A 27,547-nucleotide genomic window follows, 5' to 3' on the forward strand; every position below is an offset into this window, starting at 1 on the left:
GAGTGTATTTTTGTTTAGCAAGGCAAAATAAAGCCTGAAAGAAGAAGAGACTACTGCCTAAAAATAATCAAAGACACAAGAAAGACAGCAATAGTGAAGAAGGGCATTCATGCAAGTAATGAACACTATCTGCATAGGAGCAAAAAGGTCTAAAGGGGTGCCAGTGTATGGATAGACTGTAAATTTGACAAGATTTATCCATTTGGGCAGGCAAGCCTATAGCAGCCTCCCAATGGGAATGGCAGATACAAAAAAACCAAGCTGTATTTGTGATTATGCTGAAAACATGCATGAAAAGGGCATTTGGGGTGGTGCATGGATGGCAAAGAGTGAACCTCAGCAACCAGTGGGTCTCTGGTAATTCCACATTCACTGAGAAAGATGTGCCAGTGAAATGGTGCCAGGGACAGCTGTAGGAAGTGCTGGGTGAGGTTTAATGAGAACCACAGGCTGTAGCACAAGGTGAAATTCAAGATCATGAAAAGGATCCACAAGTTTCCCAGCTGCACCAGGGTAAGTATCCTCTGCACTTCCTGCGTCACACAAAAATCATGTTTTCTGATGACATATCCATGTCAATGCCAGGTGAAAAATCAATCTTCCAGGGAAAAAAATGTCAGGACACACTCCTACTGAGCAGCTGCAGCAAGATGTGTGATCAAGCAGGCATTATGGCTCTATTTGCCTGTAAAGGAGGTAAAAGCCTCTTAATTGGAAGGGAGGCTGTCAGCGAGGAGGAGCGGGAGGGTGAGGAGAAAAGGACATAGACTGTAAGCTGTGCCAAGGGAGGTTTAGGCTGGATATTGGGATGAACTTCTCCACAGGAGGGGTGATTAACCATTGGAATGTGCTGTGGCCTGGCTGACGGTGCGGTGTTCAGCCATAGGCTGGACTACACCATCTCAGGGGTCTTTTCCAAACAAACTCTGTGACAGGGCAGCCATAGATGGACTCCGGGCACACAAGGCAGCCCTGGGCGGCAGGGCCGCAGACAGGCTCAGAGGCAGAATCCGGCGAGACACCTCACGGCTCCAGCGGCCATTCCAAGGCCGGGAAGGCGGACCCGCCGTCCCGGGGCGCCGCCGGGCCCCGCACTTCCCTGGGGTGGGCGGGGCCTGCAGTCGGATTGGGCGGCTCGCCTGTCAATCAGCGCCCGGGCGCGGGCACCGCCCTCTCTTCCCGTCGTGCCTGCGCGCGGCGGGCGCTGAAATTCAAATCCCGGCAGCGGTTGGGGCGAGCAGATCGGCATCGGCACGGCCATGGACCCCTTCACGGAGGTGAGGGCTCGGCCTGCCCCGCTCCCCTGGGCTGGCAGTTAGGGAGGGGCCGCACCGTCAGTTAAGGACAGGCGGCGGGTTGTCAGTGTCCGGGACCGCGGGGACACGGCAGGGAAGGGGCCGGTTGGGGTCCGGAGGGAAGGGAGTCACTCCTTGCCGCGCTCTCGGGGCGGGATGGTCGCTCCTGGCTGAGCCCAGCCAGCCGCGCTCGTCCCCGCTGGCCGCGGGGTTTGCGGGCTTGTAGCGGCCCTCTTTCTCTGCAGCGGGGTGACCCTCGCTGCCCCGCCCGCCCCGCCGTGCTCCTGCCTCTGCCTCTGCTCCTGGGGCCGCCCGGGCCTTGTCAGCTCCTGCCGGCTCCAGGGTTTGCGGAGGAGAGAGAGGCCCTTTCCCGAGCCGGGTGTTTGCCTTTCTGCGCGTCTGGCAGATAAGATTTCCAGCGTGGACTGAAGGATCCCCGGAGCGCTGTTGACACTCTGTGCCTGCCATACCTAGAGGTCGGATTATAAGTCTGTCCAGAGTGGAGACTGTCTGATAAAAAATGCGTCCTATTTGGCACTATTGACACCTGCGGTTGGTCACTTTTCTGGCAGGCACAGTTCCTCTTTTTTTTTTTTTTTTTTTTAAAAGGCTGCTAGTTGTTAGGGTGAATTGGCTCTGTGTGTGTGCTTAAGTTTTACAGAGGCAAAATTGTAGTAAAATGAGGAATTGACCACCTTGGATCTGTATGAAGGTTGAAGGTTTCTTAAAGATGGTGTGCTGTACTCTGATTTCATGTCAGAGGTGTGAAGTTTTGGAGCTGTCTTGTCAGTGCTTTGAGAAATGTCATAGTAAAAAGGGCCTTCAATCCACAGCCTGCATAAATAAAATCTTAACTACTTTAAAAAAATTCAAATCAGGTACACTGATGAAATACTCTCTCTTCCCCTTGTAAACAATTTATCAAACTGACATGCTTTAAGTAATTCGAGTGCTCAGAAAAGGTGACTCCACAGATCTGATTTTAAAGAAGGGTTGATCTGAACAGATTTACTAAATGTGTTATGCTATGCCAAGGCAGTTCTGCCCTATTCCCATGTAAAGTCTTGCTAAGTGTAAACATCTAAAGCCTCTTTCCTTAATTGGTAGTGAATGGCATGATCCAACTTGTCTTCAGTAAACTTCAGCTCTGGACTACTGAATCAAGTTTAAAATGGTTTTGCATGTTGGGAGATGGTCCAACCTGTACACGCCCTTCTTGTACATAGCTGAATTTGAAATGCTTTGAAAATGACCAACTGTGAGGCCGCTCCCCAGAGTAAACTTCATTCAAGTGTTGGCCAGTATTGCAGAGTGCATAAAAAGTCGCCTTATCAAGAATATTTCTGCTGTGGAGGACATTCCACTGTTGTGTAAAGTTCTGACCAGTATTAGTGTCCTAGTATTGAAGTTAAGTAACTCTCCCCAAAGTTCTGTGAAAAGAAAGCATTTACCACCTATTTTTAAATATTTATGTTCTATGGCTTTTGTTGCTTTTTTTTCTCCTTTTTTTGCTATAACCTTCCCTTAGTTTAGCTGTTTTCAGATAGTATCTGTCTCCAAATTACCATGCTCTGTTACTTGCAGTGACCTGGTGAGGCATCATAAGTGTTGATTATGAAAAACAATGTAATTCAGGTCTTAATTGCCCAAAGCATGCTGTTAATTCAGTGTATGCTGATCCCTTTGCAGTAGCACATTTTGTCTCTTTCTCAGGGGATTTAAGCTCAAATGAATCTTGCTGTAAGATTCAGTGGAATGCTTTCAAATCAGTTCTGAAATAATGTATATTTTGGTTAATCTTGCCATAAAAAGCTGATAACCTTCTGAATCTCAACCAAATTATTAATACAGATATCACAGAGGAGATGGTGTAGTGGGTACCTTTTCAGGATTGCAATGAATGTGCTGTTTGTGACTTTGTTTATAGCTGATTTTGTAACTCACCTTTCTTGGACAAAAGGGTTTGTGTTTGTTATTACAGAACATTAAAATAGTCTAGGGTATTTTGTACTTTGAAGTAGTTTTTACCAGTCATAGAGGCAAGTATAGTTTTCTAGTATGGAGGATGAGCAAAGAGAAATAAGGGATGTGGTTGGTTGGGGAAAATTTGCAAATGTGAGGTTTGAAGTCAGACTGTTCCTTCATTTGCTCCCTTTGCTCTATTCCGCTAGTAAAGCAGGGAAGTTAGAGCAAATTCTTGTAATCATATATGAGCCTAGGTATTTTCTCTAATATGTACTTTAAAACATACTTTTGAAAAACTGAGGTTGTCCATTAACATTTTGAAGTGGGAAGGTTTTTTTCTGATTTCTAGGAAGTGCTTTTGTAACACAGACTTTGACTTAGTAGTCCTCAGATTCCTTGGTATAGTAAAATAGGTAATGGTCTGAGGCACATAATGTGATTCTTGGGGCTGTTTTGTGCAGGGTCAAGAGTTGGACTTCTAGCGGGTCCCTTCCAACTTGGAATATTCTAGGATTTTAGACTTCTATGATACTCTGAAACTTTGTCATCAGAACAGCTAGAGAATGCATGTGTAGAAAATACCCTGCTGATGAACTTGGAAAGTAAGCCTTAAGCTGTGGAGTGTGGCTTACTCATCGTGTGTAACAGCACCGTTGGAATTATGGCAGTTGAATGGAAAAATTTGAGAAGCAAGAAGCCAATAGGAGCCAGAGCTGAACAACAGAGGCGTGCATTCTTGGGAAGTGACATCTCATTTGTAACAACTGAAACTGCCTTCTGCTCAGCTAACAAAACAGGAAGGAATGTGCCTCTATTTGAATAGAACTGTAGGAATAGTGTTGTAAGACATAATCAACTTTTTGCCAGGCAAACTTTTAATTTAAATCGCCTTTAGGATTTTTTAATGTAGATATTGCATGTTCTTTGTAGTTCTGCATTGTAGAAATAAGGAAAGTTGACTTGTGGACACAACTATCGTGGAACCTGCATTGAAGGCATTCATGGCATTTCATGCATTTTATTTTTGGGATTTTTTTTTCCCAAATTCCTCCTCTTCTGTGAAAGTTAGCAAAACTGAGATTTGCTTTCACAAAAAAACTGTTGAGATTGACATTCCATTTGTCCTGTGTTGCCCTACAATGGAACATTGTTTAAGACTTCAGCCTTAGACAGTTAAAAATGTGAAATGTGTATTTAATTGCTGTGCAACAGGACAGATAATGGCTGGCACAGTTCTCACAATAATTTATGTGCCACCAAACAAGTGCAGTTTATATGCTTCCTTTTAAAGGCCGTTAGTTCAACTGCACAATTTCTTCTCTCAACCTTAAAACCTAGATCAAAAGAGTCATTAAGTATCCTTTAGATGTGATCAAACTGAGTGTTAATGCCTTACAAATGCTATTTTTAAAACAAATAAACCACAACCTATTTTATACTTGAGTACTATAAGGAATCACTTTGTACTAGTGTGGAATGTTTACTAAAACAGCTATTTTATATGGAATATGATCAGTGTACTCAAATTTCCAGTGGGTAGGGAATGAAAAAGAATGTTATGTAGCTTAATTGGTATCTCTTCATATGTTTTTCTGTATAGAGATGTCTTAATAAGCAGGCTATTTACCATAATATAGCTAGGTATAACATCAGTCTGTTCTTAAAGTTTAAGCTTGAGGCAAAGAAATTTACCTTTTCTTTTAGAAGGTGTAATAGCATTTTTCTTTTTAATGTTGAGCACCACGCTTTTATTTGTTGAACTTTTTTATGACCTCATGACAATTGCTTCAATGTTATTTTGTTAGCAGGTTAGTGCCTGTCAGGTGACTTGACCAGAGGCTTTAGCAATGTGTCAGAAAACCCTGCTAGCAAGACTTGACAGATAAGACTGTCATGTGGTGATTCAGCATGCAAAAAAAAAAAAAAAATTACTTTCAAATGTTTCTGATGACTTTGGGGTGGATAGGAGCCCCTTTTCTTTAATGTTGCCATTGCTTGTGTCCCTGTAGCCCGATTTTCTTTCAGAGTCAAGCTAGCTGGGGACTGTAGTTGATTTAAAGATTGAAATTTGGAACCTACTGGCTATATATGCTAAAGAGAATTCCAACATGTTTTACTCTGAGCTGTTACCAGTTAACACACTGCAATGTCTGGTAACATGTGACTTACTGACCACTCAGAAACTCCTGGAGAGAACCCGCGCCAGGCGAGAGAACCTGCAGAGGAAAATGGCAGAGCGGCCCAAGGCGGGGGCGAGACCCACAATGCAGACCAAGAGGGCCAGAGAGCCTTTGGCAGAAACTGGCAACCAGGCATCTCTTCCCAGTGATGAAGGTATTTTGTAATGTTTAATAAAGATTGTTTTGATACCAGTCCCATCTTTTTTCCAAAGGGAAAGTGAAAACATTGATCTTGAACTAAGGTGTGATGGATACATTTACCTGGCCACTAGGGCTAGCTCCTGTTTAACTGGACCTGAGAGCAGATGTGCCAGGTCATTAGTAAGCTATTTAGAAATAATTGTATAATGCCAAAGAGAGTGCCTTGTGCTTGGTGCATTTGGGAAGGGCATTTTTTTTGAGAAGCATATCAGGGTATTTGTAAATCATAACTTTATTTGCACTACGATTTTGTGTTGTCGGAAAATATTTTAGATTGTTTGAATACTAATTTGCTTGAATACTCTGTTTACCTATCCAGTAAAACCAGACACAAAGCCATCACCATCAAAAAGGCCCTGCCCTAATGATATAGAGACTCAAGCTTCTAGTTTGGAGAACATACAGCCAGTTCCTTCAATTTCCACAAGCCGTGATTCTCCTCAGATGACTTCAGAATCACACGAAACTGCTTCTAACAGTGCTTCATTGGTTCAACCTCTTGAGAAAGAAAAACCAAACACCAAGTCAGAAACTCCTGCAGCTCTTTCAGTCAAAACACGTATGCAGAAGTTGGCAGAACAGCGGCGCTGCTGGGATAGTGAGGGTATGTTTCACTTGCTAAGCACCATTGGTGTCTCTCAGTGTTTGCATTGACGATTATGTTGGCTAGAAGAAGATAATTTTGTGTAGGAAATTTAATGCTTTCTTAAAGAATTCTAAGACAATATGAGGTCAGGCCTAAAATATTGAAACTGTTGTCTACAGCTTAATTTTACCCTTTTTTCCCCCTCTAATAGTCTGATGGCTTGCTCCTCACAACACTGATATAAAATTAGTGAACTGCTTGATTAAAAATGCTTAATTTGCTTAGACTCACTGCTTCCAGGGCTAGTAGTTTGATTCTGTTGGTGGCAGGAGCATCTAGTTGTTGATAAAGTCAATATATAGTATAATGCAAAAGATGCAACTACATCTCAATATATTTTATTAGCAAAATAAATGTGTTTTCCTTTTTTTCCAGATCCCTCTGAATGTGTTCCTCTGTCTCCTCTCCAGTCAAAAGATCTGTCTGTTTCTCCACCTAAGCACACATCTAATGCCCTGGCAAGCGGAACCCCTATTGGGAGAAGAGGCCGTTTAGCTAACCTTGCTGCTACAATTGGTTCCTGGGAAGATGACCTAAGTCATCCATCTGCAAAGCAAAACAATGCACAAGAACAGCCTGGCACTACTTGTTTATCCAAATTGTCCACTACAAGTGGAGCATCTGCTAGAATCAATAGTAGCAGTGTAAAGCAGGAAGCTGCATCCTGTTCTCAAAGGCTTGTTGAGGCTTCTATTAATAAACCAGCAAACTCAAAGAGAGCGGTGAGTGTCTGATTTAGTTGCTGATTAAAAATTGATTTGAGTGTTGTATTGGGGCGGACACAATGTTAGCACATAACTGTTTAATCTGAATTAAAAGATTTGCTGTGAGCAGTCAGTCTATTTACAATTTCTGTTTTTATTGCAATCTCACATGCTCTTTTTTAGTAGCAGATCTTAAGCAGCTTAGAATTCCTTTTATTGAGACTTAAAGATGAGAGTACTTACATGTTTTGTTGATGTCAATGTACCTGATTGCTGCTCTTGACCATCAGAAGGGGGCTTGTTACAGAGATACCGGGTTTCATTCTGTAATTTCATGTAGTTGATTGAAATTGTAAATGTTATTGCTGTATGAAGACTCAACTAGAATGACTAAATACATAGTACCAGACATTGTTCAATTTCTGCAATGACAATATCTGCCATGTGTATTCTTGTTAAAGGAAACGTGACATAATACCTGAAATAGCTGGCAAGAGCACCTGGAATCAAATGCTGAGACAATTTGAATACTGGATGAAAAAAAAAATCTATCAAAAGCTTAACACTTGTTCTTGGATTTTTCTTTTGTTAAAAGAATAGGTGTATTAGGTAATAATATGCTGTGCAGGGTGCTTTCCTTCTTTTTCCTCTTGAGAGGATAAGAACATGTGTCATCTATTTTTTTTTTTCCCTTTTTAAGGATCCAAACAATTTTTTAACACAATCTTCAAGAGTCACTACTCCTTGTTCTAAAGAATCTGAAGTACAGCAACAACCAACAGGGAATCCCTGCAGTCCTTGGAAAACTGAACAGCGTACACAAACAGCGAAGTCAGCTTTGCCTCAACCAGTTCAGTCCAAAGCAGAGCCAGTCAAAGGAACACATGTGCAACTTGAACCTAAGGGTAAACCCACAACACCAGGTAGGCTGTTTTTAGGCTTCAGTAAATATTCATTCAAATTTAGGCCTATGTGTGCTATGTTGAAAACTACATATTAGTCAAGAATTTAATGTACCATATCAGATAATGCCTATTTCCAGCTGTAACTTAAGTAAAATGCTGATGAGTTCTGTGGTAATTATTGTAAGTTGTATGGCTTCTGTATTTTGCAACATTTCTTCAACGTGGTTTTAGTAACTTTAAAGAGCAAAAGCAGCCTAACATGTTAATTGAGATTATTCAAAGTTTATTTCAGATTGTTGGATACTATATGTATCCCTTTGATATAATGTTAAGAGCCTGCATATTTAGAAGAAATCAAAGTTTGGTGCCACACAGGTGTTCTAACTTTGCAGTGTCTTTATTTTCAGTGATAGCATTGATGTTAAAACAAGTGAACACCTTCAGTTTTAAATTCAACTGCTTATTATATCAGAAAACTGGACTAGCAGCCTGAAATCTTAAAAATGATGGCCAGAAAAAGCAAGTTTTAGATATGCTGACAGTAAAAGATAAGCTCAGTCAAACAGGGTGGATGCCAAACAACATATCTTCCTCATGAACTAGGATCTTCTTTCTGTGAAAGATATAAGTGGGGCTGATTGTAGAGGAAATTTGGAAAAGGCAAACCAGTTTAAATAACTAGTGTATTACATGTGGACTGTAGTAAGACAGACATCTGCTTGCTTTGATTTACTGTTTTATTAACATCACTGTTACGATTTGCATTTCAGGTTCAGTTTGTATAAAGTATAATGGAGTAAGAGCTGTAAAGGAGACAGCTTAATTGTTTCACTGGGAACCTTCATCAGGATACAAAATTGCAGTGATTTTTTTAATTTCGAGAGTTTCTTTCAAGGCAAAACAATTGTTGTTGTAGGGGGATCAGGAATTAAGACCTTCCTGGAACGCTTTGGGGAGCGCTGTCAGGAGCGTAGTGCAAGCAGCCCTGCTACAAATACTCCAGGGTGCAGAACACCCATTGTCACCCCAAATACAAGGACGATCCAGGAGAGGCTTCTCAAACAAAATGAAAATTCCTCTACTGCCAGTTTAGCGCTTCAGCTTAAACAGGTACGACTTGTTACATTCCTAGCTAGCTTGTAAGTTTGGGGGAGGTTATTACTGTTCTGTACCAACCTGAGGAATCTGAAATGTTGTGACATCTTAAAGCTGTCAGCTTTTCTCCCATTTCCCTTCATTCGTTTAGGAGCGTGAGCGAGAACTTGCATGCCTTCGTGGCCGATTTGATAGGGGCAATCTGTGGAGTGCGGAGAAAAGTGACAGCTCACAGACAAAGAGGAAGCTTCCAGAAGCTAAAATGGTAATGTGTTACCTCGTCAATCAAAATACGATACTCTGAATTGCTTTAACATATTCTGAATACAGAGTTAGATGTGGAAGTATGTATGAGGGATAAAAACCTATGCTTTGGGAGTGCCTGGGCTGCACAAGACCACTTGTTGAGTGATTTGTATGATTATTAACAAATTGAGTTTTGTTACCTCTTGTAGAATCAACTAAGACAAATGATACTGCTTTGAGCCAATTGATTTATCTACTTTTTGATGATGTTAAGTGTGGGGGCGGGTTTATGTTCTATAACTGCAAAAGCAAAAGAACTCCTCACACAAACATTTAATATTTACTACTTCAGCTAAATATCTTAGATAAATAAATAGCATTCTGGATAGGCAACCTCTGTTTCCTAGCAGATGTTAAAGTGTGTTTCTTTCTGGTAGTTTTTTTAGTTACTTTGAACATTACCTCCTCAATGCATTCTGTTTTTATTCTTGCCAGGAGAGCCAATCTCAGGCTAGTCCAAAACATCCTCCTAGTTCAGATGCCTCTCCTCTTGGATCATCAGAAGACACATCAGCAGGTGACAAGCCAGCAAAGTCTCCTAGCGTGGAGTCTTCAGGTGAGAACTGTCACAGTTTGCCTGTGACTAGTGCTGGACAGGAGCACTGCACTTGATATTCATGAGCAGAGAGAGAGGCCAGTAACACTGATGTGTGCAACTGGATCTCTCCTTTGGTTACTGATTATCTTATCTAAATATCCTCAAATGATAGGAGTACTATGCACCTCTGTACCACTTGGAAGGATGGTAAGGCCAGACTGTCTTTTTGTTTGTCAATGGCTATACCTATGTTTCAAACTTTAATGGAGGTTAAGTGCAGGGAAGTGAATGAGAATTGTCAGTTACATGTTTAGTCTATCCTGTACATGAGTATCCAGATTTTCACCAGAATCTAATGGGAGGGAACTCTTCCCATGTAAATATCTCTTTATTATATTAATTTTTATGGTACGACACATGAAAAGAATTGTGAGATGTTCCTGACATCCCTTCTGGTGCTTACAGACTGGCAGAATCTTCAGCTCTCTGTGAAAAAAGTGTGAACTTAATTAACACTCTTGGTAGCCTGTTTACTTGTAAGATCTATCAAATGTCCCTCTAGAAAAATGAGGTTTGTGTGCAGTGGTTTCTGTGTAGTGGATTTTTTTTTTAACTTTCCCTTTTTGCTCTTTAGTGTCTGCACTCTGCTTTGGTTTCAGCACTGTTTCTTGTGATGTCAGTTTTCTGATTGTAAGATAAAAGTCTAGATTGTGGAGGGTGTTCTAATATTTTTTTTCCAATGTGTGGCTAACTGGAATATTTAATCTAGTGGTCTTTGTGTTAGTATATCTTGTAAAATTCAATAACTAAAATAAAGGCTAGATATAATACTTCTTTTCTTTATAAACCCCTTAGATATTTCTAAATGTGAAGAGGCTGATAAACCCAGTCCTCTGAAGACTGCAGAGTCAAAGAGCCCTGTAAAAGCAATGTCTGTCTCAAAACTTGAACAACTTGATGAGAAACCAAAAGGTTTGTATTGAGTAGACATTATATTAGTGACTTTGCTCTCCATTGGCAGTTGTCGAGGAACAATGCATTCACCTTCCATTTGCTGATCCTCATGTGTTTTGTAATGATATAAAACAAATTAGGAAATTTCTTTTATCATATGTAACTCTCCTGTCTTGATGTTCAAGTCTTCAAGGAATATTAAAAAGCTGATATTAAAAGTTCATTGGGAAAGAATAGAAATGACTGCTCTACTGCTGGACTTGCAGTTAAGTTTCAGATGTATTTGAACTAAAAGGTTGAAATTTGTCTAAAATATGCATCTTTTCATTTCCTTTCTGCATTGTTTATGCCATATATGTAAGAATAGTATATTAAAATAGCCATGGAAGTGTACTTTTAGATTCTATATGCCTGACTGTAAGAAGTGCTTTTTAATCAAGCTTCCTTGAAAAGCAAAATGAGTTTACTTCTCTGTTTGTTTAATGAGAGTTTTTATGTTACTAATATATTTTAAAATGCCGTCCTTCAGATGAAATGTACGAAGGCAAAATGCGTGTGGATGATGAGATGAATAGCTCAAAAGTGATAAACGAGATTTTCGAAATTCTTCAAGAGGATGGTCCAGATATAGAAAAGCTGAAGAAAGAAATGAGCATGAGCCTGGAAGGTGAAAGTGATGAGGATGAGCAGGAAGAGTCACTGAACATTTCATCAATGTCTCTGTTAACCCCCCTAGTGGAATCAGTTGGTTCAGAGGTGAGAATTCAGGGAGGGTAGGGAAGGGCTTATTTATCACACAGAGATCTCCAACTGGCTTGTGAGCTGTGATATTTTGTAGTATTAGGATATCTGGGCAAATAAAGAAGTTACAAATGATATTTTGCTAATGAAAGCATAATGAGATAAAGTTATTTTTCTCTGAAAATAATGTAGCATATTGGATGCTCTTCTAAACAAGTGGTCTTCTGCTGAATCAAGCCTGTTACTAGTATTGGACTTGCGGTGGTATGCATGCGTTCAGTGGAGTGACTGCTGATGAAAAATCTGAAGAGAAGTAATTACGTAACTACTGATTTGGAAATGAAAGGTGGCATCTCATTGAGTTCAATAATCCTTGAATAAATAAACTTGCTCTATGTCCACATTTGCAAAATATCATCTGTTAAATAGTTTAAGCAAATTTACTGTTAATACATAAAAAAAGTAAAGGAGAGAGATAACAGATTATTTTGTGAATAGATATCTGTAATGTAACGTTTTTTCCTCAGGCCTTTGGTTCTCCTTCTAAGTCAACGGGGGAAGGTAGCAGCATCAGTGATGTAAGTCTGAAGTCTGAGAAGTTCCAAAGGACTAGAGTTCCCAGGGCAGAATCTGGAGACAGCATTGGGTCAGAAGATCGCAACCTTCCTTACAGGTAATAAACACAACTTCCCCCCCAATTCTGTAAGTGTACAAGTTAAAACACTGTTTTTTTTAGCTCTTCTAATGATGCATACTGCTCAAACTACAAATTAAGCTTTTTTTGCAAGATCTCAGCTTTTATCAAAGATTGTGTGGTCTTTTATGTATCTTAAATTCAGCTGATAGAATACTTCCTTTAAAGCCATTTAGGCCAGTTGGAAAACTTCAATATATAATGCATGTGTGTATATATTAAAAAGAACTTGGCACACCTGTGAAACATTTTTTGGCTTTCGTTTTTTAAGTGTTGATGCATACAGATCCCAAAGATTTAAGGAAACTGAGCGTCCTTCAATAAAACAAATAATTGTTCGCAAAGAAGATGTTGCTTCCAAACTAGAAATGAGAAGAAATGGCCCATCTGATCAAGTCAATATCAAAAAGAAAATGCAGGTACCTAATATGCTTCTTAAAATCCCTTTTCTAATTGACTGTTTCCAAATTTAATTGCCCCAGTGAATGTCCAGGACATTAACATACTGCTAAAAACTGCAAAATTAGATTGTTTAGCATAAATATCGTAATAGTAGGGCATGATGATGCATAATCTGAACAGCTAATGCTTCTCTCAAAAGGATCATGTTATAGATTAGGTCTGTAGAGAACAGAAGCTGTTATTTTGAGAAGGAGACAGAAAATCTGTGTCTTAGCACACTGCCTTTGAATTAGCCAGAATTTGTAACTACCTACTTTCAATAGGTAATATTCTGATCTTTGCTAGTGCTTTGTTCATCTATATTGCTGAATTTCTGGTTAGTACTGCTTCTCCTGAAGGAGGGAAGACTAGACGGGGTATGGAGCATACAATATTGGAGTCTTTCACTCCCCACCATACCTCAGGTCAAAAAAAAAAAAAGTTGTGCTGCACTGTTCTTTTGCTGAAGTAACAGTAGCCTGGAAGGCTTTTCTAGTCTGTCTAAAGGATAGGATTTTCTTCTGAAGTATTGCCCTACAAAAATGCTCATCTTGAGACATTTCCTTGTTTGAACGTAACACTAAATCTCTTCTTGATAATTGTTTTCACTATTTGTTTACTCTAGGAACTGAACAATGAGATCAACATGCAACAGACAGTGATTTATCAAGCCAGTCAAGCTTTGAACTGCTGTTTTGATGAGGAACATGGAAAAGGGTCACAAGAAGAAGCAGAAGCAGAGAGACTTCTTCTCTTTGCAAGTACGTTTTTATACTCAAGTTCAATTCTTTGTAATGAACATTTAGACAGGGTTCATAATTTCTTCCCCACGCATTTGTGTTACATTGTGGCCATTTATTAATAGCTCTTCACCTGGAAAAAAGAACAGGATAGCATCTGTTCTGTCTCATCTCTTTTTATAGGCAAGAGGACATTTTTAGTATCTACCTTGACTGTTATATTCCTACTACTTTTTACTAATTGTAAAACAATTAACATTTAAGTTGCATTTTACATACTTACAGCAGAAATGAATTGTTCGGTACTTCTGTAGAACTATAATTAATTTCTTCATGCAGCTGAGAAGAGAACTGCTTTATTGGAAGAATTGAATAAACTGAAGAGTGAGGGACCACATAATAAAAGAAATAAAGCTGCTTCTACATCTGCTGAATTTGCTCCCTCCAGGGGATCTGTTTCCATTTCAGAAATGCGTCTACCTCTGAAAGCAGACTTTGTATGTGGTACAGTTCAGAAGCCAGGTAAAACTAGCAAACAAAAGCTTTATTTCTTTTCTCCTCCTTGCTCATTCTCCCAATATATATTTCTGGTTCATTCTCCTTGGGCTTTGGATATTTTTGTCTTCTGCATTGATGTTCTCAGAAATCTGAGATAATGAAATATTAGCTATTAGGGGTAATGACAATTTAACTATTGCATTAAGTTCATCTGCTTCTGACTAATTTTTCAATGTTTCAGTGCAAGCTGATATGTGGTTAAACTGGCAGACCTAAGGAGCATAAAGAACTAAGATTATCTGCTAATCTGACTGAAAGTTCTTCCTCTCCCCTTTCACACACTGTTTAGTGTAGGTCTGGCCTGAGATGCCCCAGGCAGTAAAGCAGTTGCTGTGAATCCTGTGGAGACAATGTTACTAGTAGACACAGCATACAGAAAATAGTAAGATTAAGCTTATAAGCAAGTCTCATCTGTAACTAAATGTTTTAATTTTTAAGTAGGGTGAAACAGAGATGTGCTTAATAGCAATGCAGTACTTGGGGGGATTTTTTTAGATACTTGGAGTCCTCTGGCTAACCAAACCATCTGATGTGTACTTACAGAAGCAGGAAATTACTACTATGTAATAATACTGAGATCTGGAGGAGAAAACATGGTTGCAACTCCATTAGCAAGTACTGCCACTTCCTTGAATGGGGATGCTCTTACTTTTACTACGACATTTACTATGTAAGTATAAAGAAACTCTTTTTTGAACCAGTTTTAACTCTGATGATGGAGCAGGCACAAAGACATTTAAAGTCTTAGTTATAAGAATGTCATATTCTACAAAAAACTATGGAGAGATTTTGTGGTATAGCTATTTCCTTCTTCAAAAATAGCTGTAAGACACTTTTCTTAGGAAAGCAACCTAGACTTATTCAACCATCTATCAGCTATTTCATCTCTTGCATTTTCTGCGTTTTGTTCTTTCCTGGAACACCTGCAATGACAGATGGATTGCTGTGCTTGAGATGTTTTTTTCTCTTTTGCAGCAACTAACATTTCATATAGCTATTTGGTTTCTGTATCTGGAAAAAATAGTGCTCTTAGAACTAAAACTTCAACTCTCACATGTCAGTTAAAAAGGTATTGTGAGTTCAAATGGCTGTTTGTTAGTAAGTCTTCAAAATAAATAAATAAGCTCTGTTTTTAAAGTTCAATTGTACTGGAATTTTCACTTGAAGCTATTTACTCAAAAACCCAATCTGTGACAGGGGAAAGTGCAGTCTGAGAAATGGTAGATGTACATTATCTGCCCTTTGTCCTCCCCTGCCCTTTTCTTCTCTGAGTTCTGGAAAGCATTCTTAAATAGTAATACACTAAAATCTTTTTGCTCTTTGGATGGTTATAAGGAGCAAAAGGAGGGAAGAAGTGAAGAGTAACTTAAAACCCAACAAAACCAACCAAAACAAACAAAACTTCCCACAAACCAAAACAAAAGCCTTTTTGCTTCAGTATGTTTAACTTGTTTTTTCTTCCCTTTTAGGCACGATGTGTCAAATGACTTTGAAATAAATATAGAAGTTTACAGTTGGGTATGTATTAGTTCATGTCAAGAGGAGGTGTAAGGGAGAATGATGTGCTGTACTTTCTCAAGACCTTCTTGCCTTACAGGTGCAGAGAAAAGAAATTACAAGCACTGATAAAAGGAAAAAGACAAATAAATCTAAGGTAAATGAAACCTGAAAATCACTGTGTAATGTTTCAACAGAAGGTGCACTAGGAAAACTGACTGATAGTCTTAGGCAATCTGTTGCTTGCTTTTACTCCCTTTTTGGAACATCTGCCATGACAGATGGATTATGGAGACCTACAGTAATTAGTCGATTGGACCTGCAGCACTTGGTTGAGTCTGAAATATGTTGGTGCGGAAGAAGTCTTACTAGTTCTGCAAAATGCTATGCTTTATAGACCTTTATTATTAGGCGTGGGGCCTCTGATAGGGATTTAGTGCCCTTTTTCTCCACTTCAGTTAAATCATGCCAGTCAATATGCCCTACTCTGGAGTTTGAGTTGTCTTAAAGATTTTATTACTCAACTAAAAATTCCTCTTTCTCTCTAGTATTAAGTATAAGCACTAGATGCTTACTTTTTAAAGCAAACATTGTTTTAATAAGGGTGTGCATATGAAGTGTTTGTGCTTTATTAAGGATATGTAAATCTAAACAAGCCTTTCTGGAGGTGCTTTGGGGTTTTTTGTGGTGGTTTGTTTATTTAGGGTTGTTTGGGGGGGCGTGTGTGTATTTTTCCTCTTTTCATTATAATAGAGCACAGGGAACTAATGGCTTCAGGTCTCATTTCCTCCTTGACAAGATATCTATCACATGTAGAAACAAGACACTTGAGTGTCTTTGAAAACAATTGGAATGAGTACTTCAGTCCTGTGTCTGCAAGCAGAAATAGGAAATGTCTTTATTTTTTGATTTGGTACAGTGAAAGCTTCCACCTATTCTCTAATAAAAGTTTCAAGTCCCAGGGTTTACTTCACTCCTGTGCTGTACTTTAAAAGAATTTTTAGTTGAAACTGAATGATTTTGTGCTACTGTAGGTAAGTTGCTGATATGCAGTTATAAGTTTGCCAATGGCATCCTTTATCTGCTTATTGACAAACTGTTTAGACTTGTCATTCACCCTCAATTAGAGTAAATCATTTCAGTTTGTGTTTAATGTATAGTCTCACTTAAACGTTGAGATTTTAATTTGAAAATAGTGATGTATAACAGCAGTATATTGAACATGTCCATATTTTTATTGTTAACTCTTAGCTTTACTTAAGCAAATGTAACTTTGAAATCCCATTATATAGGTAAAAAGGCCTACTAAGATTATGCCAATATGCTCATCATTGCAAGTTAGTGCATGCTTTAACTTTTCTGCAGTAATTATTTTTGATATGGAGCATTTCTTCCACTGAGATGTATTTCATCCAGTCAAAACCCAAGACTTATTCATAGTAATGAGTACTCATTCAAAATTTGAGATCAGCCTTCAGTAGTTTCACTGTTTTCATGCAAACGTGGTGGACAAATTCAGTAGCAAATGCATTTATCTTCTTGTCTTTTGTAGGTTATTACTCCGAAGAGGTTATTAACATCTATTACCTCAGTAAGTATGAATGTAGTATTGTAACAAGATCTGGCTGTAACCCCTTCCAAAGGCCATGTTCTTACACATATTAAGGCTGCGCCCATAACAGGTTCTTTCTGTCCCTTAAGTAAAGCTCTATAAATTGTCCACTTTCCTGCCAAATTTTCCAGTCATCAGTTCAAGAAACAGCTCTGTTACAGATGTAATGCTGGAAGTATGCAGTTACTACACATTTATTTGGACTGTCTTTTCGATTTTTTTCCTACTTGATTGGGTCTTTAAAAGTACTTCAAATCTAATTTCTTTTTACCTTGGCTTTGTCTTCTGTAGAAACTTTCAAAAGTACTTTTTCACTAAGCTTTTATTTCTCTCTCTTTCTAGAAAACCAACCTTCTTACTCCAGGTAAGTAAAGTAAACATCTTATGCCAGGATGAATAATCTACACTTGCTGTCAAAACTACTATATCAATAAGTAATACTTGTAACAGATGATAATTTGTGAGTAATAAACATTAAATTTTCCAGCCCAGAAACTGGCCCTGTGCTTGTATCTGACCTATCATTATGTTTAAGAGAAGATATCTTTACAAAATCAAAACAAAAATCTGGTATCAGATATCTGTGGTTTACATTTTTTTCCTGAAAGTATGAATTCTTACTATTTTAATGATTTTTAAAGTAGAGAACCAGAGTCCGCTGTCAACAAAGTAATACAGAATAATTGGAAAATATGAACAGATCCTGAAATATTGCTTGTGTGTAGTGTTTTATAGATATATATTTATATATAAAATACATATATAAACTTGTTTATGTATTTTTGACTCTTGACAGGGAAAAACAGCATCTCTAAGTGTTTTTCTAAGTATATAAAAATGTTATATACTTCTCTGCCTGAAGTATGAGATACTTGAGCTAGGTTTTGCAGAAATTGCAGCAATAAGGAGCTCATGAACTAAATCTGGAATGTGTATCATGCTGCTGCAACTAGTAAGATTCCAGAACCTGAGTTACAGTGTGTGTTTTTCTTGATGTAAGTGCAAAGGAAAGGCATACAAATTCTGGGAGACTGCAGGGTGTCACTTGAGAACAGGTTAAGAGATTGAAAAGTCACATTCTTACTGCAAGGCATGTGCGCTTTGTAGTGTGCCTCACCATGCTCTCCATCCCCCAGAGATTTCAAATGCTTTGTTTTCTCCTTTGTGAATATCTTCAAAGAGTGTTTCTAAAAGAAAAACTCCACTGAGGAGGATTGGTGTGTATCAAGATTCTCTCTGTATGTGCTGCTGAGCTGCACTGCAAAGAGCACTTCTGGACTACTGAGTAGGGCATGCATACAGTAGTGCAAATGAAAATACTTTTTTTTAAGACTTGAAGCATCATGATTGTGTGTTTTGCTATGACTTCACTTTAACTCTTCTCCACAGCCATGGCCAGTCCAGGTGGCCCAAATGCCATACGCAGTACAAATTTCATCCTTGTTGGATCCCACAAGTTGTCACTGTCTTCTGTAGGAAATACCAAATTTGCACTGGACAAGGTAATGGAAATTATTGGTTACTAATCCATACTCCTAGAAAAATGAATGAGTCTGGGTTTACTTACCAGGTGAAAGTACCATCCTGGAAATGAAACATACATATTGGTTTGTAGATATGTTATTTCTATAGACATAAAATTTTTTTGCATTGTTGTTACTTACATACAATTTCATATGAATTAAATGTAATTTTTAAATAAACAAATAGATAAATGTAGTAAATGTAAAAACATAGATAAATGTAATTTTTAGACTTACATTACTGTGCTAGATGCTCCTTCATTTCTGTAGCTCAGTATAAGCTATGGTTATGCAAAGATAATCAAGGAATATAATTACTGATTTGCTTTCACTGACAAAAAATTGATGTATGCAGTTTGCATCTCTATATGTGGTCTTTATATTGTTGCTCCTAGTCTTGCAGTTATCACTAAAGAAGGCATTTTTAAATGCACTAAAGAAGTGTGTTGTAATGATAATGAAGTATTTGAATTTTTCTGCACTTAAATGACCTAAAAATTGCCATTTGAATATATTTAGGAGTATAAGGTTTTCCTTTCATACCCAAATTAAATTTGTAGAAGCAAATTATCTTAATTTTTTGAGAGCTATTATTGAGTCTTATGCCATTACTTCCTTGTCTAAACAGAATGTTTATTGGCTTTTGCTATGAGAATTTTAAAAAACACATTCTTCCGATCATTGTAATCTCTAACCTTGTAATATCTAATACCTAAAACCTGTTTTAATAGGATAGCTACTGACATAAACATCTAAGCAAGTTTAAATTAATTCAAAAGTTACTACAGTTTATAGTAGTAATAAATCATAGCTTTAGCTACCCAAACAGCAGTATAAGAATAATTTTTTGTTTTGGCTAATCAAGTCTTATTGTGATGATAGTATTATTGCAATTACAGCTTCTGGTGAGAGATGAGAAAAAAATAACTAGTTGTGTTTGTGCATAAGCCTTAAAACATAATATCCCAATAATTCCAACTTGCATTTTAGAAGTTTTACTTTTTGTAGGTAGAAGCAGATTCCTTTACTGAAACAGCTGGCAGGACTTAATGGTTAAGTTTCACTGTTGTTACTGACTGCGAATTTCAGAAGTAGCAGCTTTGGTTCTTCAGCATAAATGTTCCTCTTAACCAGAACTATATCCAGAAATCTTTGTGTGTAGCTTCCTGATTGGAACCCCTTGTTCTTGGAGTTAATGGAATCAGCTTTTGTATTATATTCAGCAGTTTAGGTTTGGACTTCATTGGTTTACATTGTATGACAGGACACTGGACTGGACTACTGAAATACAGCAAAAGCACGATGTTCAAAAAGAATTCCAGGGAAACTATTGCTTGGTTTATTTTTTGCAGATGCAGTCCTACAGTTATCTGGCAAAAAGGGGAATTCTTATTCATTACTTGTTTGGTTTTTTTGGTTAAATTACTACCTCAGTAAAATTTCACTTTTGACTTGGTCTATGGTTGTACCAAACAGCTGCTTTTTAACTTTTTTCATGCATGTTTCTGATGTGGAATGCTTCTAATATGGAGCAAACTGATGCCACAGTGGTTTTTTGAGTATCATTCCTCTCTTTTACATATGTACTGTTAAAATTCAGGGTATAAAGGACCAAAATATACTCATGTATAAGTGTGTCCTTTTTTCTTCTAGATCATAACTTTACACTAATTGCATTGAGCATGTTTCTTTTTTCCCTAGATAAATTTTGAAGGGGAGGAAAAAGAACTGTTGGGCTATTTGTTCCAGGACAAGGTTGCTATGATCCTTTAGTTCATAACTTCAAATAGGAAACTGCTTCCCTAGTGCATGTTGCTCATTTCTGTCTGGCCTTTTTTTCAGCTTTAAAAAAAATCTTCTGTGAAAAAGCTTACAATGATTTACTAACTAAACATAAGATGTTAGAAGCCTCTAAGACTTGCAGAATTCTACCCCTTGTCTTTCACAATAATAAGCATGCTGCTAGAACTCAGTTATTTAGGTTGCCCAGGGTTTTTCCTTAGCTAGCATGTTTCTCTTGTCTTCCTAGATCATTAGAGGAGGATGTTTCTTGCTTCAGAAAAAATTGATGTGTTTCTTAAAGATTTCTAGTCAGGAAGATTGAGCCAGCTTCTTAATAAACTACACAGAACATAAAATCAGCTGCTGTGCTGATAAGAACCCGAGAAAAATGTCTGTCAGCCTAAATATTGGTTTAACTCGTTGTGCTGAAGAAAATTAAAATCTCTCAGGACCTGAATAATCTTTCTTCTTATTCTAACCTTGTTCTGACAAGGCATATCAAGACTTTTTTTTTTTTTTAACAAAAAGTTTTGAAAATACAAAGTATGTAAAAAAGAGCCTCTTATTTGTACACAGTTGTATGAACTTAAAGTATTTTGGTTGGTGTACATGTTTTTGGCTTTAGAAATTATGTGAATTGATATCCTTAACAGAAATAATTTGTCTTTAACCTATGAAAGTAGTTTCATCTAGTTAATAGTTTGAGTCCTGCAGAAGAAAGTGTTTCAGTTGAATTTTCAAGTTTTCTCTCAAAATTAAGAAAGTGACAATTTTAGTACTGTTCATCTCCTTTTTTTAGTCAAAAGTCTCCTAAGAAACCATTTTTTTGAAATTCTTGAGTTATCTTGAGACCCTTTACAGATAATCTTCTATCACAGTAAGCTGTGTTCCTATGGCAAAGAACAGAATGACTACACCAGAACACAAGACAGCCTAGTGATGGGCTTTAGTTCTCTTTTCATCTAGCTGGGTATTTGTCAAACTGCTTTCTTTCCATCACCTTTAACCCTTTGAAAGAGATACTTTAAGTAGAACTCAGTATTTTCTCATTATGTGTACAGAAGGGTGTTTTGAGACCTGCATTATTGATTAGTAATGACTGTGTTGTGTTTGTTATACAACATCTTTGCTTTGCCTGTCACAGTTCTTCACTGGTGGGGAAAAAAAATGGATTCTTCTGATGTAAAGCTTAAAGGGGATGCAAAACCCATAAACTTGGAGTGGTGAATAGCCAAACATCTCTGAGGCCTTTATTCAGAAATGGGTTTTACTGTGATTTATTAGGGTTATATGCCATTATCCCCTGGTGTAGCATGTGGGGTTATACTTGTCTTTGCTGACAAGTTGCATCAGTCCTGAATTTTAAATTTTTCTTACATGTGGAAGTGTTTTACTTTTTTTTGCTTCTCAAGTGGTCATGCAGACTCCTACCTAATGCTTGGGATTTTTCTGTGCTATACTATTCCTGTTGAGTACAGGACCAAGCCATGCATGCTGTTCTAGTTGAGTAGATCTAACATATAGAAATCATTTGATCACCTGTTTGTGCATGTCTTATGTCTGGGAGGAAGCTGCAGGATGTCTGCAATTCAAAGGTGATTGATTTCTAACCACAGCATCTATTTTGGTGTTCTGCAAGACTTACTGAGGCCCACAGACGAACACTTTTAACTATTGAGGGTTACTCCTCTTTGTCTTAACTACTAGCAAAATTTAGTTCCATTTGATTGGCGTTGATTCCATAGTTCTGAAAGCTATTTTGTTACTGTGTACACATGCCTGTGCCTATTCCCTGGCAAACAGTTCTTTTTTCTGTATTTGAGTAGCAGCATCCACTTTCCTGTTTTTTCTAGTAGTACAAAAGATGAGTATTTCTGATTTTTTTTTTGTCAATTTCTTTTCAAGATTCTTAGAAGTGTTGCTTATTCAGATTAGCAATAAAATACAGTGTGCAGAATGCCGTGTAGATCGTCATTTGCTTGTTGAATTAACATTTTGCCTCAGTTTCCTTGTGAGGGGGAAGAAAAAAGAAGGGGTGTGATTTCATGGGAGTAGTCAAGGTAATGAGGCATTATGTGTGGAAGGATTGGGGAAGCTCAAAGCAGACCTGTGTATGCTTTTCCTCAAAATTCTCGACTATTAAATAACTGTTTACCTGACGTCTGGTACAGTAATGAAGCTACTTTTTTTTTTTTTTTTTTTCCCAGTGGCGAAAGATAGGACTGGGAACCTTTTCTGATAGAAATTACTTAACAGATGTCTTTAACACCTTGAGTGCCAATTGAGAACAGTTTTCATTACTTTTCCCCTTTCTAGGTTTTTTTTTTTTTTTAAACAAAGATTTATGTGAGTAGGCACTACTACATCATTATCTGCCAAAACTACTCATGGTATCCAACTACCATTCCTGTTTAAGCTCACTTTGATATTTTCCAAACAACTTGGTGTCAAACTGAGGCAGAAGCTTGAAAGGTGTGGACTGCTGCCTTCTGTTGTTTCTAACCATGCTTGCAGTGCCTGTTTTTTATAGCAGGAGTGCATGTTTATATATAATGTCCTGAGCAAACTAATAAATAATTCTTGGGAAGCTTCTAAATGAACTTGAAAGCAGAAGTGATTATTACTGTCTTGCTTGAGTCTTGACTGATTGCTGCTTTCCAACTGAAGGTCCTAAGAAAAAGATAGTGCTAACATCTTGGTGCAGGTGGCTTGCTTGAACTGGTAAGACTTAGTTGAGAGGTGTCAAAATTAAATGATTGTTTTGCATTTTGCAGGTTCCCTTTTTGTCTCCTTTGGAGGGTCATATATATCTGAAGTTGAAATGCCAAGTGGATTCTTTGGTGGAGGAGAAAGGGTTCTTGGTAAGTTATCTATTGTATTCACTTCACACCTCTGCCTTGGAAATTACAGGTCCTATTTTAAATGTAGTAGTTTTTTGATGTCACTCCTGTGTTTGAAGCTTAAAACTGGCTTGATTTTTTTTGTTTGTTTGTTTTGGTTTGGTTTGGTTTTGTTTTTTTTTGTTTTGGTCATCTCTGACCCAGACCACGAATGTTTCTTAGTTTATCTTCTAAACATATCTAAGTTATGGCTACCTTTTAAGAGTTTGTGTATCTCTATTCTAAACAATTTTTTTTTATTATTTTGAACTTCATTTAACCTTCTCTCACTAAAATCTGTGGTGTTAGATGAGATTTTAATTTCTATGGCAGAATATTTTACAGGACTCTTTTTGTGTGTTCTAATAAAAGCAAAAGATTGAATTTTTTCCATTGTGTTCACAGCCTTTTGAAATGACAAAGAAACAACAGCTTTTTTTGTGAAACATCTTGTGCAGCTCTTTCTAAAACTGGACCTAGAAAAGGCAGCTGGTACTTTGGGCCTAAGAGCTGGAACTGTCGAACTGTCCACAAGATGGCAGTAAATGTGCCTGAAAATGAAACATTAATATTTGCTGTTATTTTGGTGTTTCCAGAAATCACGACTTCTTTAGACTCTTTCCAAACACTGCTTTCTGTCTCCTTTCCCTTTAGTTAATTGAAGTTGAACAGATTTCATTAGATGCAAACATTTCGCATACTTATGTTATTTGCTGTCCCATATTTCTGTGTACTAATTTGAGAAAGTCCATATTTGCTTCTACTATACAATATGTAAAACCTGAAGGATGGTGTACGTGCATAATGAATTTGTTCAGAGTAAGAGTTTGGAAACTCCCTGCACCATTAAAAGTTATAATCTGAATTGTGAAGAGTGAGAATCACAAGACACACATTAATTGGAAAAAAGGTGCTGTAGAAGTTCAAGAGGTATCAGGAATAGAAGTCAGATACTAAACTCTCCATTCCAGTACTAAGGAAATGGAGCTTGAAATTGACAAAATCCAGCATCCAATAGAAGAACTGCCAACACAGACATTTAAAAATCAATTTCTAATTTCCTTTGAACTGACTGGACTCTCTTGAGTGTGGCCTCTTGAATAGCTGCATGGTTTTTAATCCTGATTTGTAAGTCAAAAATACTCAAATATCTAATAATAATAAACTGTTTTTTGAACATATTTTGTGAACCATTCATACTGTATATACCATAAATAACCCTTCTTTACCTTAAAATAATTGGAATGCTTGTCACCATCAACATGAAATCTGGTAGCTTTAAACAGCAATGCGAGGTGCCTTTTAGCAAAAGGCTGCAAATCTGAAAATGACAGTGTGAGCTAATTTTCTATGCCATCTGGAAAATAAATATACTGTCTGAGTAGAAGCCTCTCTCAGTATATTTTTTTTTTTTCATTCTCTTTCATTTGGTCCTATGGAGGGTTGCACTTATAGAACCATTCTGGTAGAAAAATAGTCAAGTACAGACCAAACTTTAAAAAGTTACCCCATTTATTTCTTTCGTTTTTAAGACTATGTTTGAAGATGTCAGTGGATTTGGAGCATGGCATAGGCGCTGGTGTGTGCTGTCTGGAAATTGTATCTCCTATTGGACATACCCAGATGATGAGAAACGAAAGGTAATGCTGTTTTGTAAAGCGTAAGTCTAAAGGTCTCTAGTACCCCACACAAATATTTATTCATTTTTAAGGACAGTAATGTTTAGGCTTTAGACTGGTAAAGCATGGGATTCAAGCTCCTAAAGCTAACTTGGGGAATGGTGGGAACTTGTCTTCCTAAAGCTGATCTTAAATCAGGGCAAACATAGAAACTGACTTCCCTGTCTAGTAGGAAAGGGGGAAAAATGATGGAAGATCCATATTTAATTTCCCCTTTAGTCTTAAGGCCTTTCATTGTGCTCATCAAGTCACTATTTAATTGAAATCGACTGGACTTGTAGCGCTTAATAAGCAGACTGTATCTAGTTGCCTTAAGTTTTAGACAAAATGATGACTAACACTTAATATGGTGAAAAATTAGAGTGGGCAATTCTTGTATACTGCAGAAGCATAGCTGTAATTATTTATTTCATTCAAAATCCTTGTCTTCTGGCTCAGCACTGTAGCTGGAACTGACGCTTCTTAAATGGTTCTCACAGAAACCTAAGTTCTTGTTCAGTTAATGAGACAAATCAGAGATTCATTTGTCATTGGAGGTGAACGTTCTTGTCTCCTTAGTGTGTTCCTGAAGTGTACTAAAATGCTTCCTGCTTCTTTTAAAGACTGCTTTGAAGAGGGTTTTTCTGACTTACTGAAGTTATTTATCATTAAAGACTTGTTTATTAGTAGAACATTTTCTTTCCCAAACTCTGGTCCTTTTGGGACTTTCATGTCAATCCAGATGCCTGAGTTTAGTTTCTTCCCTGCTAACAGAGAAAGACCATATGCTGATAGTTGACATTGCCAAAATATATCAATGTACTTTCTTTCCCTGCCAGGAGAGAAGGAAAAATCTCTGCCTACTGTAAGACAAGATAGTAAAAAAAAAAATAAAATCAAATCAGTTAAGCGAGGGGACAGTTCCTATTTTGCTTTTGTCTTCAAGGAAGAAGATTTTGTTTGTTTTCCATATTCCGTTCTGGAAAATCTTCTAGACGTGTTTCACTATTTCTCTGAGAAAGTGTCAGCTGTATTTTTGTGATCTACAGAGATATAACATGTTTTAAATGCATCCCCTCAGCCCTACTGTATCTGTTCCATCATGCAGATATAGATACAGCTCATAAATATCAGTATTAGGCCATGATTACTTTAAATCGTGAAATGTTTTTTAAAATAAATTTCTTACAGCTGCACATATATTGCCTTTTTGTATGGAGTAACTGACTTGCTTAATATTGTTAAAGTTGTCAAAGCATATGTTGTTCAGAATTACTCTTGATAGTAGTGTTCTTGACTGATGAACTGATTTCACTTCCAGCATCCTTTGGGCCGGATAAACTTGGCTAATTGCACTAATCATCAGATTGAACCTGCCAACAGGGAGTTCTGTGCCCGTCCCAACACTTTTGAACTAATAACTGTCCGACCTCAAAGAGAAGATGACAGAGAGACTCTTGTCAGCCAATGCAGAGACACACTCTGTGTTACAAAGTGAGTGCATAAAATCATGGAGGTTGTGGGAGGGTGTTTTACCTCATGTAGTAGCTTTAGTAACACAGGAGCTTTACAGCTTTGTCATAATGATGCAAAGCTCATTTAAATGCTAAGATTTTGAGTGGCACTTGAGCTATTTTGTTCACTTTTAGTCCTAACTGCTTTCTAGAAGTGAAAAGTGCCAGGTGGCGTGGTAGTGGGATTGTGGAATGTTTGACTTAATTTTTAACCCTACTGTTTGGGCTTCTGTGGTTGATCAGCTTGACATTTGTCGCAATAACTAATTGGAGGTGGAGAATAATCCATGGGGTTCCTTGCCTTCTAGGAACTGGCTGTCTGCTGATACTAAAGAGGAGCGTAACCTTTGGATGCAGAAGCTCAACCAAGTCCTTGTTGACCTTCGCATGTGGCAGCCTGATGCCTGCTACAAACCTACTGGAAAGCTTTAAACTCTGGAAGGGAACTACACAAGAAAATAATTTAAATGAAAATGTGGGAAGTCCTCTGGGTCACTTATGCTTTAAGTTTAAAAGAGTATTTAACATTATACAGGACTATGTTATGCAGTATTTTTATTTCACTTAAAAAAGTTTAAAACCTTTTTACTTCCTAGTTTTGAGTATGGTAGGAAGCAATTAGCTGTTTCTAAATGTGCTAAATATTTATATAACTCCTGTTTTGGAAGTCTTCTAGCTAGGTGCATTCTCTTTTATAAACAGCTAAATTATTGCAGGAAATTACACTTCAGGGCAGGAAGGGAGGCACTAGCTAGTGAAAGACAAGCTTTCTGGATAACTCAGCTCTCTGAAAGAAACCATAGTTCAAAATACTCTTAACAAGGATGCTGCTGAAGCAAAAGATTTACTGTTGTTGCATTTGTTGGGGTTCTTTTGTAATGATCAGGCATAGAAGTAACTAGTCAATTTTATTCTACAACATGCAATATAGATAATTCTGCTTGTACAGCATCCTTGTCGTCAGAACAAAAGACGTGCACAAGATATTCATACTACTTTTGTAATTTCTCGTGCAAACTAGTACGGATAAGTGCATGGCACGTACACTATGTGATTTACAGGTGTGGAATTACGTATGCAGTATATTGCACTTTGATAGAAATGGAAGGTCTTGAATAT

The 27,547-nt window shown here is 37.7% G+C and overlaps 1 protein-coding gene across 1 annotated transcript; it reads left to right on the forward strand.

Annotated features, from left to right (window-relative positions):
* Nucleotides 1-1,246: 1,246 nt before the first annotated feature.
* ANLN (anillin, actin binding protein) lies at nt 1,247-26,882 on the forward strand. Its single transcript, XM_083870342.1, has 25 exons — nt 1,247-1,277; nt 5,441-5,594; nt 5,961-6,245; nt 6,663-7,009; nt 7,692-7,914; nt 8,813-9,006; nt 9,143-9,256; nt 9,733-9,853; nt 10,691-10,807; nt 11,319-11,545; nt 12,058-12,203; nt 12,496-12,643; nt 13,291-13,426; nt 13,745-13,927; nt 14,507-14,633; nt 15,433-15,481; nt 15,561-15,617; nt 17,013-17,051; nt 17,415-17,436; nt 18,462-18,574; nt 20,297-20,350; nt 23,152-23,238; nt 24,789-24,896; nt 26,236-26,408; nt 26,737-26,882. The coding sequence occupies exons 1-25, from the start codon at nt 1,260-1,262 to the stop codon at nt 26,858-26,860; spliced, it is 3,366 nt and encodes a 1,121-aa protein (XP_083726468.1). The 5' UTR covers nt 1,247-1,259; the 3' UTR covers nt 26,861-26,882.
* The last annotated feature ends 665 nt before the right edge of the window (nt 26,883-27,547 follow it).

The sequence above is a fragment of the Zosterops lateralis genome, assembly GCF_965231275.1.
Source record: "Zosterops lateralis genome assembly, chromosome: 1".
Lineage (NCBI taxonomy): Eukaryota > Metazoa > Chordata > Aves > Passeriformes > Zosteropidae > Zosterops > Zosterops lateralis.

Excerpts from the sequence above, each read along its gene's own strand:
- ANLN (XM_083870342.1), top strand. Across the intron at positions 9,854-10,690 it reads TCCTAGCGTGGAGTCTTCAG|ATATTTCTAAATGTGAAGAG; the intron begins GTGAGAACTGTC and ends TAAACCCCTTAG. Across the intron at positions 17,052-17,414 it reads TATTAACATCTATTACCTCA|AAAACCAACCTTCTTACTCC; the intron begins GTAAGTATGAAT and ends CTCTCTTTCTAG.